The 15,693-nt window shown below is 34.1% G+C and overlaps 2 protein-coding genes across 2 annotated transcripts; one reads left to right on the top strand and one right to left on the bottom strand.

Moving 5' to 3' along the window:
* Positions 1–167: 167 nt before the first annotated feature.
* On the top strand, positions 168–7,053 carry LOC137832165 (inositol-phosphate phosphatase-like). Its single transcript, XM_068640193.1, has 13 exons — positions 168–230; positions 864–1,014; positions 1,104–1,159; positions 1,265–1,315; positions 4,407–4,487; positions 4,596–4,699; positions 4,782–4,866; positions 5,242–5,296; positions 5,374–5,417; positions 5,743–5,811; positions 5,893–5,993; positions 6,068–6,124; positions 6,717–7,053. The coding sequence occupies exons 1-13, from the start codon at positions 183–185 to the stop codon at positions 6,811–6,813; spliced, it is 999 nt and encodes a 332-aa protein (XP_068496294.1). The 5' UTR covers positions 168–182; the 3' UTR covers positions 6,814–7,053.
* A 3,070-nt stretch (positions 7,054–10,123) lies between these two features.
* Positions 10,124–12,147, bottom strand: LOC137832162 (cytochrome b561 and DOMON domain-containing protein At4g17280-like). Its single transcript, XM_068640191.1, has 3 exons — positions 11,197–12,147; positions 10,813–11,067; positions 10,124–10,715 (listed from the first exon to the last, which is right to left on the bottom strand). The coding sequence occupies exons 1-3, from the start codon at positions 11,827–11,829 to the stop codon at positions 10,380–10,382; spliced, it is 1,224 nt and encodes a 407-aa protein (XP_068496292.1). The 5' UTR covers positions 11,830–12,147; the 3' UTR covers positions 10,124–10,379.
* Positions 12,148–15,693: the final 3,546 nt, after the last annotated feature.

The following is a 15,693-nucleotide window of genomic DNA, read 5'->3' as shown; positions in this document are numbered from 1 at the left end:
GTCTGCAATTTGCACTCTCAACAGGTTTCATTGAGTTGTCTACTTGTCTTTAGCTAATTGATTTCAATAACAAATATTTTAATCTAAGTTTCCAAAAAAGGAGTACATAATTGCATTGATCTGCCTTTTTCTCTATTTCTGCAACAACATAGAGAGTGGGCCTCTTCATTTGTGGCTGATACATGAGAGGAGGCTTTTACAAACCAATAAAAGAAGAGCATGAGATGAGGGTACTAATCACCTCCCCCTTCTTCAGGTACATGTTTGGTACCTATTTGGACACAACCAGGGAACCTAAAACTTTGAAAACTGTTTGGCGCTAAACCAAATCCAAGCATCAGGATAATCTCCCCGCATATTCCATATGCCTTTCACTGCTGCTTCTAAAATCACCTTTTCATTATACTGTCTTCAGAATTATTTAGATTTGTCAATTTATTCAGACCCATTTTTCTATTTTTAGGACATAAATAAATAAAAAATACAGTTTTCATTAAGATTCTTTTTTAGTCCATTATCTGCAATTCCAATATTCAATATGCCTGAATTAATGACGTCATAAATCTCTCTAAACTCTTGGGCTCAAATTTCTTTATCACTTCTGGATATAGTTCTATTGCTTTTTGGTGGAAAATCTGTCTATGTTGTGTATCTATTTGTCCATGACACATAGTTTTTTAAATTTCAATTTTAAAGAGAAATTGAAGACTATAGTTTATAAAAGTTCAGCTTTAAAGAAAATTGAAGATTTAAAAAAAAACACGAAAATGATTTTATTATATTATTTTCAGTTGTAGAATTAATAGTTATTTAATAATGGATGAATTTAGTTCTTGAAAAAGTGCGATTGGTGGTTGGTGTAGTCATGTGGTGAAGGCTGGTTAGCGAGGTGCATGCAAAAAGTAGCTAAAGAACAACAACACAGCATCTATCTCATTTCACCACCTTCTTCTCTCCCATTCTCTGTCTCTTGTACACAACAATTGAAGAAGAAAATGGTTGACATTGACAATGGTATTTGTACCATCCAATACAATATCTATCTTTCTCTCCCACTTGATTCTTATTCATTGCAAACTCTGCTCACTGAAATTGAATTGCAGATTCGCTCTCGGAATTCCTCGCATCTGCTGTTGACGCGGCTCAGAAAGCTGGCGAGGTCACTTCATTTTCATTCCAAAATATCTCTCAATTGATTCGTTTTTCGTTTCGTTCGTTTATGTATCTCTTTTATCTTACTCTATTGTACGCGCATGGTTTCCAGATTATTCGAAAAGGGTTCTACCAGACCAAACACGTGGAACACAAAGGACAGGTTTGCTTGCATTCTCTCCGTTGTGTACTCTCTTTTCTTTTACCTTTCTCGCTTCATTCTCTTCCTCACCATTACTTTGTGGGACGGTTTGATTTATGTGTACACTAGATTAGTTTATGAGAAATTTATTTTAAACTTTCCGTGTTTATGAGAATCTTATGAACAAGAATCCTAGTTAATGTTCTATCATCACATTGTAATGTATAATAACACATCAGGCTCTTCGATCTCGTTTATCTGCCTTTTCATCCTCTCTACCTGAAACCCTATAGCTTCAATGAAGGTTTTAAATTGGGATTGCTGTTACAATCGCGGTTTTGTCATGGCTCTTAATGTTGTGAAATTGCAGCCGGTGGGGCCACCACTGCAATTGCAAGCCTTTATTATTTTGGAGATTTATAATTCGTCCATTTTATTGGACGGCATTTTATTGGACGGAATTTCTATGAATTAGATTCACAAAAATCGAGTAATTAGTTTTTCAATAGAAAGTGAAGCATTATTGCTGCTGCAATTTTGAACAATTTTAAAGTCTGGATTTCAATATAGTCTTAAAACCGGCCATCCTTTGGGAGTTGTTGTGTAATGTATTTGTTGCTTAATTTGCGAGACAATCTACCTGTCAGAGATTTGTTTCATTTTTTGTTAGTTCTTTTCTTCTTTTCGTATTGCAACTATTTACACAACTTCGTTTAATTCTTTCTTGCGTGGATATACTCAAGTTTACTGAGCACATTACAAACTTTAAATTTGATTTTGAATGAAATTGTACAAGTATTCAAGGGACAATACTTCAGAAAATCCTTATGTGATACTATCATTGATTATTATGTATTCAACTCATTTGGACATATCATGCTTATCACAATCCGAGGTGCATTCACCTGGCAATAAACTCAAACTAGGGGCCATGGTTCACCGGGTGTCAATTTCATAATCAATTCAATTGTGTCTACCCCCTCCCACACACTACACATGCTTTGTATATTCTGTGTTTCCTAGCATTTTTTTGTCGCTTGCATTCATTATTCAACGTCCTGCCAGGCCAATGGTTCCCTACCTCTAACTCTTGTATTTTGCTGCTGTTATTAACTCTCTATTTTGTCGTTGAGCCCTGTGTGAGCACACTGATTTCTGGCTGTGTGCCGAAAGGGTGAAAAATGAGGCAAAATAAAGAGAAAGAGGTTGTTATTCTGTGAAGCCACCGTAAGTTACTTCATGAAGCCAGCATGGAAGCGTCCCCCTACATGGCCCTTACTTATTTTGAAGTTCATTTTGACTATTATTCCTTGAATTATGATTTCTTTTGCAGTTTATATTCCACTTTATTAGCTATGCAACGAGTTATTCGACATTAAAATGACAATATATAGAATTTTTTTTTTTGTTTCTTTATATGAAACACTCTTAGATCTATGCTTTTTAGTTTTCTTAATGTTTTTTCTATCTATGTTGATTTTTTTTTTCTTCTATATATATATATATATATATATATATGTGTGTGTGTGTGTGTGTATATTATGTTTTAGTTAATGATCACGGATATTACTATTTTTTATTCAATTTGGTTCATGCAATATGGTAAAAATCACTTAATCGGTGAAATAATGAATTGATGAACAATGGTGTTTACAGGTAAAGCCCTGTATGTACTATTGTAGCAATGAGTCTATAACAATGAAGTAAAAGGTTCCTGTTCAGCAATAGTAACTGCAGAGACACTAGAGAGAAGAAACAAATGCAACAATGCCCATAACTTTCTCCCCTCCTCTCATATACTATATAACTAATTGCTACCTCACACATAATCCCCATGCAAGGATTTGCCATCCTCATCTTTGCACTTTTTTTATTGCCTACAATCACAGGGTCGTTTGACACTTGTCCATTCCCCATAACAATATTCTTATATTTGTCCATTTCCTGAATTTCCCTTGTGTTATTTCCACTTGTGACAGTTCATGATTCAGAAATAAGTTTTTCAATTTATGATTTGAATCCTTATTTGAAAACTGTGCTCAAGAGACTATCATTAAGATATGGAAAACAAAAATTAAAGAGTAGGAACTGATCTTCAGTCTTGATTATCAATGTGGTGCAAGTAAGGAAGTGTTTGAGTGGGGAACATGAAAATGGGAGGTTGGTTTTTCCACCCTACTTTTGTTTCATCAGGTTTTATTTTCATGCCTGGGGTGTGACATATTTTATGATTGTATATATTAGAGTTTATCATTTTGCATTCGGCTTTTGCTTTTTGCATTCTACTCTCAAGCTAGATAGAAAGAAATATAATTTTTGTTTAGATTATCACTAGTATTGATGGCAAAGAGTGAATGATTTCACCTAAAGTGACGAATATGAAAACTTTTATTGGTGTACAGACACAACTTGAAAATAGTGTTATGTGTAGGGATCAAAACCTAACGTACACTTGTTGACATAACGTCATAATCTATAATCTGTTCTAGCCATGAGGGATGAGTAGATGGTGTTATAGCAGTTGTAGATGGCAGTGAGTGAACTGAAAATTATTTCATATGCATGGACTGATTCGAAAACTTTTTCTCCGGGTATGGATCAAGCTAAAATTTAGGATCTTAAATAGGAACCAAAAGTTTCACTTTTTGATTAATTTTCTGGACTTTTTGTTTGTAATTGTTTAATGCTTATCAATGTCTAAGCAACCAATACTCACCAAGCTCAACAAGGTGGAATATGAATGACTGTAGGAGAAAATTAAGTGAGAAGTTTGTTTTACTTGTTCTATGTTCTTATAAAGAAGATCAGATAGTAATTTAATCAAGTATTATGGGCATTATAATGGCAAAAAATGATGAAAGATTATGGGTCAATTTGTTTAAACTTAAAGTAAGTGTCTTTGAAATGATCAATTAAAAAATAATCACCTATTTAAGAACTGCATATGATTTTCTTATTTTTAAAATAAGCTGATCAGACAAACAAACAAAAAGGTAGAAATCTGTTTAATTAATGAAAATAATCACTTATTTTAAAATATAAGAAGTACGAATAAACTTGCTCAATATCTCATTTACTTACTGTCTTTTACATTTTTTTGCATGATGCACAGGTTGATTTGGTCACAGAAACTGATAAAGCATGTGAAGAACTCATATTTAATCATCTCAAACAGCTCTATCCCACTCACAAGGTTGAACCGTACATATATAATCATTAATGAAGTTTAAGATGGGTGACCATTTTCTCTTTTTTTTCCTGTATAATTTTCCTTTAAGTTCTTTGAAATTGGTGTTCTTAGTTCATTGGAGAAGAAACCACAGCTGCCTATGGCACTTCTGAACTTACAGATGAACCCACATGGATAGTTGATCCCCTGGATGGAACTACTAACTTTGTGCATGGGTAATAATCAATTATGATGTTTAAGGTGACAGTGGATTTGTGATACCCTAATATTGGTTGACTATAATTCTACTATGTGCAGGTTCCCCTTCGTTTGTGTCTCCATTGGTCTCACAATTGGAAAAACTCCTACAATTGGTGTTGTATACAATCCAATTATTAATGAGGTGAGAAATCTTCCCTCGTGCAGATGGTTTACAACTGATTGACTATAAAACAATTAAAATTTTCGTTAGAAATATTCAGATTTTATACATTGTTAAATTATGTATTGTTTTATATTTGATGTTCTGGGATACTGGCCAAATGTAGAAACAGGGTAATATTGAATTTTATGGGCAAATCTTAATCAATTGCTCTGTTGTTTTCTTTTCTCTATCCTTAAAGTTATGGAAGACTTGTTTGGAGTAGACATTGGCTTAATTCATATAGGAATGAGACTTTAATTTATCTGTAAATTAGCCTTATGGTATGACATTTTTTACTTTGTTTTTCCTCTGTTCTATAGTATACAGACTAAAATTTGGGATTGCTGTATGCAGATTTTTACTGGAATCCGTGGAAAAGGTGCCTTTTTGAATGGGAATCCCATCAAAGGTGTGTCATCTGTTGTTTATCTTTTGATTGATTGTTGTTTATTTAGATTGTTATGCTTATGCCTTGAAATTTCACAGTATCGTCACAAACTGAACTGATTAGCTCTCTTCTTGCAACTGAGGTAAGAAAGCCTGTTATAGTTTACGCTGTGAAATCCAATTTTTATTTCTTTTCATGCATTTTTTGCATCAATGAAGTGAACTTCCCAAAAGATTAATATGATCATTTAGCAGATTGTAACTTGTGAGTATTAAGTCTGTTTTAGGTTGTATCTCCAGTGAGTTCTTTGTGTTTTACCCACATTATTGTGCTTATTTACTACGAATCTGGTCCTTTTTGGTTAGTAAGGTTATCTTATACTAACTTAGAACAATAAGATTATTATTAGCATAAATATATTGCCTTTTGAATCAAAACAAATTAGAAACTCGTTTCTGAAAGAGCAGGTTGGAACAAAACGTGACAAAGAAACAGTAGATGAATCTACCAATAGGATTAAAAGCTTGCTTTTCAAGGTAAAATTGGGACTTTTCACTGAATCTACTGGACTAAGGTGATATCACTGTTTCTTCCTTAACACACCTTTTCTACATCAGGTGAGATCTCTTCGAATGAGTGGCTCCTGCGCTCTGAATCTTTGTGGAATTGCATGTGGAAGATTGGACATATTTTTTGAACTTGGCTTTGGTGGTCCTTGGTAAGAATATCTCATACTAGATTAATGTTGGGCAATGTGATAATGTGATTCACGAGGTCTCTTTCTTTTTCTAGGGATGTGGCAGGTGGTGCTGTCATTGTTAGAGAAGCTGGAGGTGTCGTGTTTGATCCGTAAGTAACTTTGATCAGATATCCTTATTCTTGACTAAGTATTAAGTTCTAGATAGTCTCTGCACAATTAGGTGCATAGTCCATTTCACATGCATCTTCATCTTGTGTGATATTTATGCAGACATTGTTTGATGGACATGCATTGTGACATATTGTTGAAACAGTTGACTTACTAGCACTTTAGAAAGCTATAATATTGATAGGGACACTAATATTCCTTGAATTCGAAGATAACTAGGAGAACCTCCAAGAAAGAAAATAATAAACTGATTCTGAATTCTTCTCCACTTATTCACATCAGTAATAATTGTTGATTCACATTACGGTCATTGGGATGCCCCCAAGTAAAGGAAACGGAATAAAAAGATTGCATTATTAATAAAACTAGAATTTGTTAAATTGTAAAAGAACCCAAGTGATTCTAGTGTCTGTATCGGATTGGTTTGCCCCCATTCCTATTGGGCCTAGTCTCAATAATGTGAGTCCAATTCAATAGGAGCTTCAGGAATCGTATTAGTTGTGCTATAAACATTGCAGATATGTTGGAAATATTTCATGCTTACATCAGCATCCGATGTTTCGCTTGCTTCAGGTCTGGTGCAGATTTTGACATAACATCTCAGCGAGTAGCAGCTTCCAACCCTTTCTTAAAGGATGCACTTGTTGATGCTCTGCGCCAAATGGTGTGAAGAAATGTACGACTAATCAGTAATCTGATTTTAAAATTCTTATATGAATCCAGAGTGATCAATAATAAATCTTCTTTCGCAATAATAAATCACTTTAAATCATTTAAAAGAAGTGTACTCTTTTTATATTATCGGCTACTGTTGAATGGTCCCGTTTGATTTAAATTATGTAGTAAGGTTAACAAAAAATGATCTAATAGTACAATATATTAATGTTATTTTTACTCAAGTTCATAACCATCTTTTCCACAATTAGTTTATTTTCTCTATTTCTTTTAGTGTAAGTAGCACTGCAATAGAAATTGATGGGGGAAATGTGATTGTTTGAACATTTATATACTCTAATTTTGGTTCAATGTCTGGCGTGTTAATGATGCAGCTGTTGGTTTGAGCTTAAGGAAATTAGGCAAGAATCTTTGAACTTGATATTCATTTAAAGTTTAGTTGATTTGATTTAGACAAGTCTGAAGTATTTTTGGTACTCTAACTAGGAAAATCGGGATACAAATTATATTTTGTAAACTTTGTATATAGATGTACTTATTAGTGAAATAACAATTCAAAAAATATCGTTTTCCACGTGGTATCCAAGCTGCATTAACCCAATGGAAATCACATACCAGCACCAAAACTTCCTTACTAGCTTTGTCAACATTCCTCCTGAACATAGGGTTATTGCTCAACAAGTCGAATAATACCCCTTTTGCATTTGGAATAATCTTGGATGATGCGAATTTTATGCTCTGTGAGATGCATTGGTGCTCGAAACAAATCTGACTTCCTCACTTTTGTTACATCATAACCCTTTTTAGGAGAATTGAAGTTGGAGACATGGATGGTTGATGATAAGAGTAAAAGGTGGGCTTCTCGATTGTAATAACCCAACCTTAATGCATGGATTTGTTCATCTCCACATAGCAACGGAAATTTGGATGCGGTTGGGAAGACGTTATATGACTTTTTTTAATGAAAACCCAATCATTTGAATTGAACTGATCTTCATTTGTCCTTAAGCAAAATGGTAAGCCTTTACCCACTTTCTAGAACGATGGTCGTTATATTTTATGATATTATGCCCGTACTCGGACAGAGGAAAGTGCCAACGGTGTTGTTTCCTTTAAAAGCCCATGACTCGCCTTGAAGCTTTTTTGGTTGGACTAGGTTCTGAATTTAACCAAGCTTGAAGTGGATTTTGAGGGTGGATCCTCCTCTTGATTTTTAATCATGTTATACATATGTTCGGAAGGATCACAAGCAACGACACACTATGAAGCACCTCAAGCTATCTGACAGCGCATTTTTTTGTCTACTCGAAATCGTCCTGGACCTACTCAATCTTCATAGGGAAAAAATTCAAGCAACAAAACTAAAACCTTCACGTGTACCTATTGATGTGACATTGGTTACTAAAAGCGATGCTTCTACAAGATTATTGGCTACACTAAATGGTGGGATTTACCAACAACCCTACAAATAAGATCAACCATGTTGTTGTAACCACGAAAGACAAGAATAGTTCCTCTTTCAATGGTAAAACTTGCGCATGCAACAATTGTAAGTCCTATGAACAGAACTTAGATTATTGATACAAGTGGGCTATTGACCATATGACAAATTGTTGGAGGCAATAGTTTCAGTTGGAGTTTCATATAGATAAAAATGAATGAAAAAAAAATGGTATAGAAAAATCCACAGCCCTCTTGCTAAAGGTAGCGTCATATTTCTTAACAATAACAATCTTACGGAAACTAAGTTTTGAGTTTGAGATATTAAAGATTAATTGAAAGACTAATTTACTTGTCACGTACAACACCTTAAAGGTGAGAAACTAAAGGTTTACTTCACTCTTTTTGGAAAGAGCTTAGTCACTAACACGATCAAGTGCAGAAACACAGTTCCGCAGGATGACTAATGGGGTTTGTGAATTATTAAGGATAAAAGTGCACTACATGATCTTATTATATTGATGAGAAGATAATCATATCAATTGCAAATAATCCACTACAACATGAATGTAGTGAGCATGGATGGAGGTGGATCACCACTTCATCAAATTCATCGAATGTCACTTAGGCAAAGTTTTCTATTTGATATTTTATAAGATCAATTAATACATGTTATAAAAAAGGTTATCTTCTAGTTGAAAGGAACGTCTCCCAACTAGAGCATTAATTAAGGTTAGTTAAACTTCGAGATGGTCACTGGATTATATCTTTGCAAGTTTCATGAATTGGTTTCAAGAAAATGAGAGGGTTCCATCTGCATAAAATATTTCGACACTCAAATTATTAAGAACATAAAATTTAGTGTATATAATAAATATAGTATAAAATATGAGTTTGAATTACTTCTTGTGAGTTGTTATTCTCATGTTGTTGTCATGTGTTATTTTTATCAAGTCATCTTCCTTCCCTTATATACAAAAAAATAAATAAAATATCTTTTATTAATTTCAAGATATCGACATTAAAACTGTTTCATCACATAATTGAGTTCGACCCATAACCTCACAGGTAGGTTGTGTTTCGAAAAGTTAGTTTTCTATAGCTCCCATCACAAGTTGACTATAAATGTTATATATATATATATATATATATATATTAAATAACTCAGTTTGGAAAAATTATTAAGAGAAAGTCCTACATATCCTTTCAACCGCCTTAAATTAATGGCATTCACATGGGTCGTGAGAGACATCCCGTAAACTTCCGTCTAGATTATGCTGCGATTCTTTTGACAATTACTCTTTTTCTAATTTCCTATGATACGGACAGTGCCTAGTGCCTTGGCCTTTTCGCATGGTCTTAGAAAAGTTTGGCCGAAATAGAAGAACAAATGCAAATAGATAAAAAATAAGATGGCGTGCGTTCAAACTCTGAGAAAAAGGGGATCATGGTGTATTAAATATTGATTGATGCGGAATAGTTTAAAGCCAGCTAGGCTGAAGAGAATAGTCCAAATGTCCATGAGGAAGGAATGTGACAAAAAGAGCATAATGCATCCAACCCTTCGGCTCGATAAATTCAAACCGTTCCAAAGAGGTTAGGTCAATAATGTTCATCGAAATATGTCATGTCCAGCCTGTATTCTTTATATAGCATTTATGCTCTTATTCACAGTTCTCAACGGTTGAATTCCAAGGTGCACAAACAAATTCAATTCAATACATTGTTTTTCAAAAAACTTTACCAACTTCTACATACAATAAAATCCACCCTGCTCTTGCCCCAAGCCAAAAAAACACAGAAAAATTTAATAGCTTTTTCTAACCACAAGAGATACCATAACAGAGATATTTGAAACTGAAAGGTATGGAAAAAGAGTAAGATGGAAGTAAATAAATACAAATATGGAAACCGATACAAAGTATCCTCTGGAATAGCAGGAATTCTAACTGTCTAGCCTATGAAAGAATTTCATACAAAAACCAAACTCTAAGCTAGTGGGAGGGTCCTAAACACACTCCGTGTGTAAACAAATATACAGACAGAAAAGTAGTTTAACAACAAAACTCATATAGATAGAATTCAGAAGCCAAAAATCCAGCGTCTATTCGGTCACTTTCCCTACACATGTTGTGCACTAGAACCATACCCATTAACTCCATTTGTTCCATTGATGCCATGTGCTGTCTTGTTCGCTGATTTCTTCCTCTTCAGGACAATGATCCATGTGTAAGCCTCCAAAATCACAGCAATACCACCCAAAGCTGCAATAATGCCAATGTAAGCGTGCTTCCAGTCATTGTAGCGATCCCCTACGGAAGCCTCCAATGCATCGAAACCTTGAAAGATGTTGACGATACTGATGATTATGGTGGCGTATCCAATGGCGTAGTGATAAAAGTTCCAGTAGATTCTGATCTTGTGATCCTTGTTTGGCCTCAAAAGCAGAGCAAAAACCTGTATTCAGCGAAAGAGGCAGTTTCTGTGAGTCCCATAACGTTCAAAAGAAGAGGCTTCGGAAACTAACAAATGAAGAATATCTCATAAGTCATACCTGAAGGGTTCCCAGGCAGAAGAGGACGATTCCGAGTGTTCTATGGGTATTATACTCAATACCAGCTGAGTCATGGCCAAGTTTGAGACCAGTTCCCCAACCAGCAACACCAACTATGTATGCAGAGGTTTGGCAGGTAACGTGAAGGTAAAACCAAGCAGGGTCAGCAGATTTGAACACCTTCAAATACCTAGCTATGATGGCACCAAGAGGCATCAAAGTTCCCCAACTCATTGCATTTAGAATTCCATGGACCTGAACAAATCAACACCCTTCAATCAATTTTTGCAAAAAGTATAACAAAATTCCAAACACCTCCTTGAAGAACCATGGTAGAATAAATCTTTAATCTCAAGGAAACCAAACAGAATAATAGGTACTTACATTTCTTCTTCTTCTAAGTGAATCCCCACTTGATCCTGCTTGACTGGCACCAGAAAGAAGATTCAAACTTTCCTTAGATTGAGTGTTAGCAGTAGAATGCATTGAAGGGGTTGAAGCAGAGACAGGACCGTCATTCCAAAGGTGGACCAAATTGGTGGTACCGTTTGGAAGAGTGAGGGTGGCATAGATGGTGATCTCACTATTCTGACGGGTGGCCGTCAAGCCAGAGTGAGGATAAGAGATGTCTCCCTCTGCCAACTGGGTTGAGTAACCTGGGATGGAAGAAGTGTATACTCTCGGGGCACCACCGGATTCTGAGATAGCCACCAGAGCCTGTGCTCCAATCATAGATGTACTGAGATCATTGTTGGGATTTATAGCCCACGAAACCCACCTGTCTGTCGCAGAGATTCCAGTGTGTCTGAATGCTATGTCCAACTTGCCTGAGGCCTGATCATGAGTCCAGTGAAGGTAAGAGCTTAGGTGAGAAAGATCACGGCACGAGGCAAACACCTTGTTCTCAGTGAAGGTCTGGCTCTCGCATGTCTGTGTCTGTGCCGAGGTTGTCAGAAGGAGAGAGGTCAAGACAGATACGGCCAACACAAGCCTCACCACCATCAACTTTCCTACCATGTTGCTCTAACTACACAACCCCTTTGACCTCTCTTGCTTGATCCTGAAAAGGGTGCTTGGCAGTTTTAGAATCTCTCTGTTGGGTCCTGCTGACAACTTCCAAGGAGGGAGATCTGAACTGATAGTAAGTGGCTGTTGAAAACCAGCTCAATTTGTTGTTGGTTTGAAGCAAATACAAGCCCTCTCAAGATGAATCAGCTGGAGGAGGTTGTGGGAGAGAAAGTGGAAAGATAGGGGTTATTATAGGACTTGGTGGGGTTAGGTAGTTGAGTAGTTGATGTCCAACGATGACTAAAAGTCTCACAAGAAAACCAAAAAAAAAAAACACAGAAAAAAAGGGTTAAATTTTAAAATAAAACAAGCATAATCTAGATGCTCTAATTCGTTTTAAAGTAAGAATTGATGGTACATTATGATATTCCATCTCTCAAATAGAAAAAAGGCTAAGCTTTTTTATTGACAAAGAAACCCCTTAAGTGATAAATTTAAAAGCTTTTAATTATGAAATTATAGAAACGACGTGTCATGTCTCCCCTACCGGGTCCACCTTCTCTCTATAATAGGAAGCTTCCATTACGTGTGTCATGTAGAACCAATTTGATTTCTTCCAAAAATAACAATTGGAAATTTGGAATTCCGACCTCTGAAGTGAACAAGTATTTCAACCATTGTGAAACCACCACCCTTTCACACTTGTCTCTTTCTGCAACCTACGACTCCGCAACACATTTGTTTTTCTTTCCTTTCATTTTTCGATATCTAAAGTTGGAATGCTGATTTTGATGGTTGAAGTGAAGAATGAGAAAATTGTTCGGCGGTTCAACCAAACGGGTTCCATGTGTACCGTGTCTAGCAACTTTCGTCTTTCTTGCGTATCCATGTCGTCACTCCCAAATCCATGAGATTGACTATATTTTCCCATAACGTACACATGCTATACAATAATCGATACTTTACTCCTCCTCAAGAAAAAATTATTATCTCAAAAATATAGAACATTTAGTATGATTAATAATAAATATACTCTTACTCAGATGTCTAATTTATCTTCCTTTATATGTATTTTCTTGTATCTGATTTTGTTACTGACATAATTTAATAATAAATATTGTTTTAATTATATTTAAGTTTAATTATTCGAAATCTTTAAATTTATGATAGAATATTCTTAAATATAAATATCAATAAACAACCATTAACCATTTATACACATTGTCTATCCAAGACGCTTCAATTCATTGCCAATATTTATTTTTAACTTTATAAACTGTGCACTCTTCTCAGCACAACCTTCACTTCAAGTTTAATATATATTTTTTATTTAGCTTACAAATCATAGTTCGTGAGCATCAATAAAAAAAAATGTTTATATATATATATATATATATATATATATATATATATATATATATATATATATATATTTATTTATTTATTTATTTATTTGTTAGATATTACTAATTACAAATTATATGAATTTAAGACGGACTTTATGATATGCTACATACATGTAAGGTTTGTAAATTTATTTTCAAACTTAGTTAAAAAATAAGTGGAAATTTAAAGTCGTTCCGAAACTAATAATAATTAGACTTTTGTCTTAAGTTAATATTTTATAGGAGCATTAAGCGGGAAAAGTGGCAAAGAGAAGACTTCTTATCACCATTACCATGTGACTGGGAATAAATTTAGCACCGAGGACTGAGTAATTGTGAGATCTTAAACTAAGCATGTGAATTAACAAACATGGTTGTTAAGTGTTACAAAATTTCGCAGTCAACGTTAGAAGATTCTTACTGTTTGTTCCTTGAATGGTTGCAGTATTTTTTTCTTTTGTAGTGATAGATTTTTTCATCCGGAAGTTTGGGTGGGAGTCAACTCTGAGAATGGGTTTTTGTTTGGGTGAAGTGATTGGAGGATGTGTTCAATTAATGGTTGAACTTCTGTGGCTGCTGAATTTGAGTGGGTCAACAAACTTGGATATCAGAGTGAGATGTAAATTGGAATACGCGTCAGAAGTCAAGAAATGCAAGCGGAATGCAACCAAACCAATACACCAAATAGGACTAGGACTAGGTTAATCACCATAATTACTATTACCATCAACATTCACATCTGTTTCAGTTACTACCCAACAAATCAATACCCACTTGCACTCACCAAGAGGAACTGGTACGGATTAGCTCGTCTCCATGTTCCAAGAATAACACTGCATTTTTTTCCTGCCTTTTTCTGAACAAACAATGAAAATTTTGTTTTTAAATTTACACATGAATCGATCGAGGTTGGACAATCCTATAAGTTTGGTATAGGATGGGTTGAGTAATCCGTATTACTCGATAGAATATAATATGACTAGATAGAATATAATAAATGGTTTATCTTTCTACCTTCAAACTCACCATAGTCTTATTGGCATATGCCTGAGATTGTGGGCATGTTAGGTCATGAGTCTGGTCGATCTATGTATTTCACGTTATAAGGGAGCATAAATCAAGGAATCTCAATCAATTAGTTTTAATTATTCAATTAAGACAGAATCATGACTAAAGGTGAAGAAGTTAAGATTTAGTTTATATTTATATATATATATATATATATATATATATATCAAATATATGTTCTACAAAAAGGATCATCTAATAAACAACACATGGAGTACTCTCAACTCCTAATTTTTATATTATACTCATTATATTTTATGTTCTTACTAAATTGAGCGTCGGAATGTCATTGCAAGAGGAGTCTCTCGTTCTCAAAAGGTTAAATCACTGGAACTGAAAAAAAGACCACTAGAAATTCATCCAAATGTCAACCGACCTCAAGTTGACTAGAAGAGGATGTCGTCTGACCAATTAATGCTTATATATGATTTCATTAATAATAATGTCAATTAGAGCTATATAAATAATACATCAGAAAAAGTAAAATAATTGTATATTATTATTACATCGTTAACCCATCTAAATACTGAATATTTATTTTAGAGTCAGATTTTTTTTTGTTGTAAAATTAATTGCACAACCACTAAAAGATACTCTCTTCATCCCTTACACTCAGCAACATAAATATTTGGTAAGGCTCGTAAAATGTTTAAGCAAAAGTGCAGTGATTGTTTGAAGTATTTATAGAATATACTTTTTTTACAGTCTAAGGCATAAATCATTTTGGATTCTGCTTTAGAGTAGAACAAGATGGAGTAGTGGCCTACTATAATGCTTAAGTTTTGCTGTGTGTTCACAATATTACTTTTAAGGAGTGTTGTTGAGTTTGCATTAATTAAAAAATCTATATATTCATTTGAGAATCTATATAAGATATAGATTTTATAAAATGTACTTCAATTAAAAATTAGATTGACGTAAAGTATTTTATATTTAAATATTAAATAAGAATAATAAGCACAGCTCCCTGAAAAAGTACTATATATACTTTGGCCCATTAATAGTTTACTGAAGTGATTTAAAGTGATAGACACTATAATTGTCTGAATTATACAAAAGTATAACCAATCAAACTCAAAGCTTCCGTGTAGATTTCCACTTCCACAGTGTAAATTGAGACCTTTTTTTTACAAGGCTTTTTAAATTCCTCGCATGTTTAAAATGCATTTGTTTGGTAATTAAAAAAGTTGGGAGTGCTTTAAATTTTCCGCAACTTTTTTCTTGGGGCGTCCTTTAATTAACTTTTTGGGTTTGTTAGAAGAAAGGAAATGTATGGCAAATGAAAAATAGAATAAAAATAAAGAAGTTTAATTTAAAATAAATAAAATAAAATAAAAAATCAAAATTTTATGTTTTTTTCTTTGTCATTTTTCTAATACCAGGCAATCTTCTTGAATGACAACTATATAATTTGTGGGAA

Source organism: Phaseolus vulgaris, chromosome 6 (assembly GCF_000499845.2).
Source record: "Phaseolus vulgaris cultivar G19833 chromosome 6, P. vulgaris v2.0, whole genome shotgun sequence".
Taxonomy (NCBI): domain Eukaryota; kingdom Viridiplantae; phylum Streptophyta; class Magnoliopsida; order Fabales; family Fabaceae; genus Phaseolus; species Phaseolus vulgaris.
The sequence above is the reverse complement of the archived record's forward strand: the minus strand, read 5'-3'. Positions and strand labels throughout refer to the sequence as shown.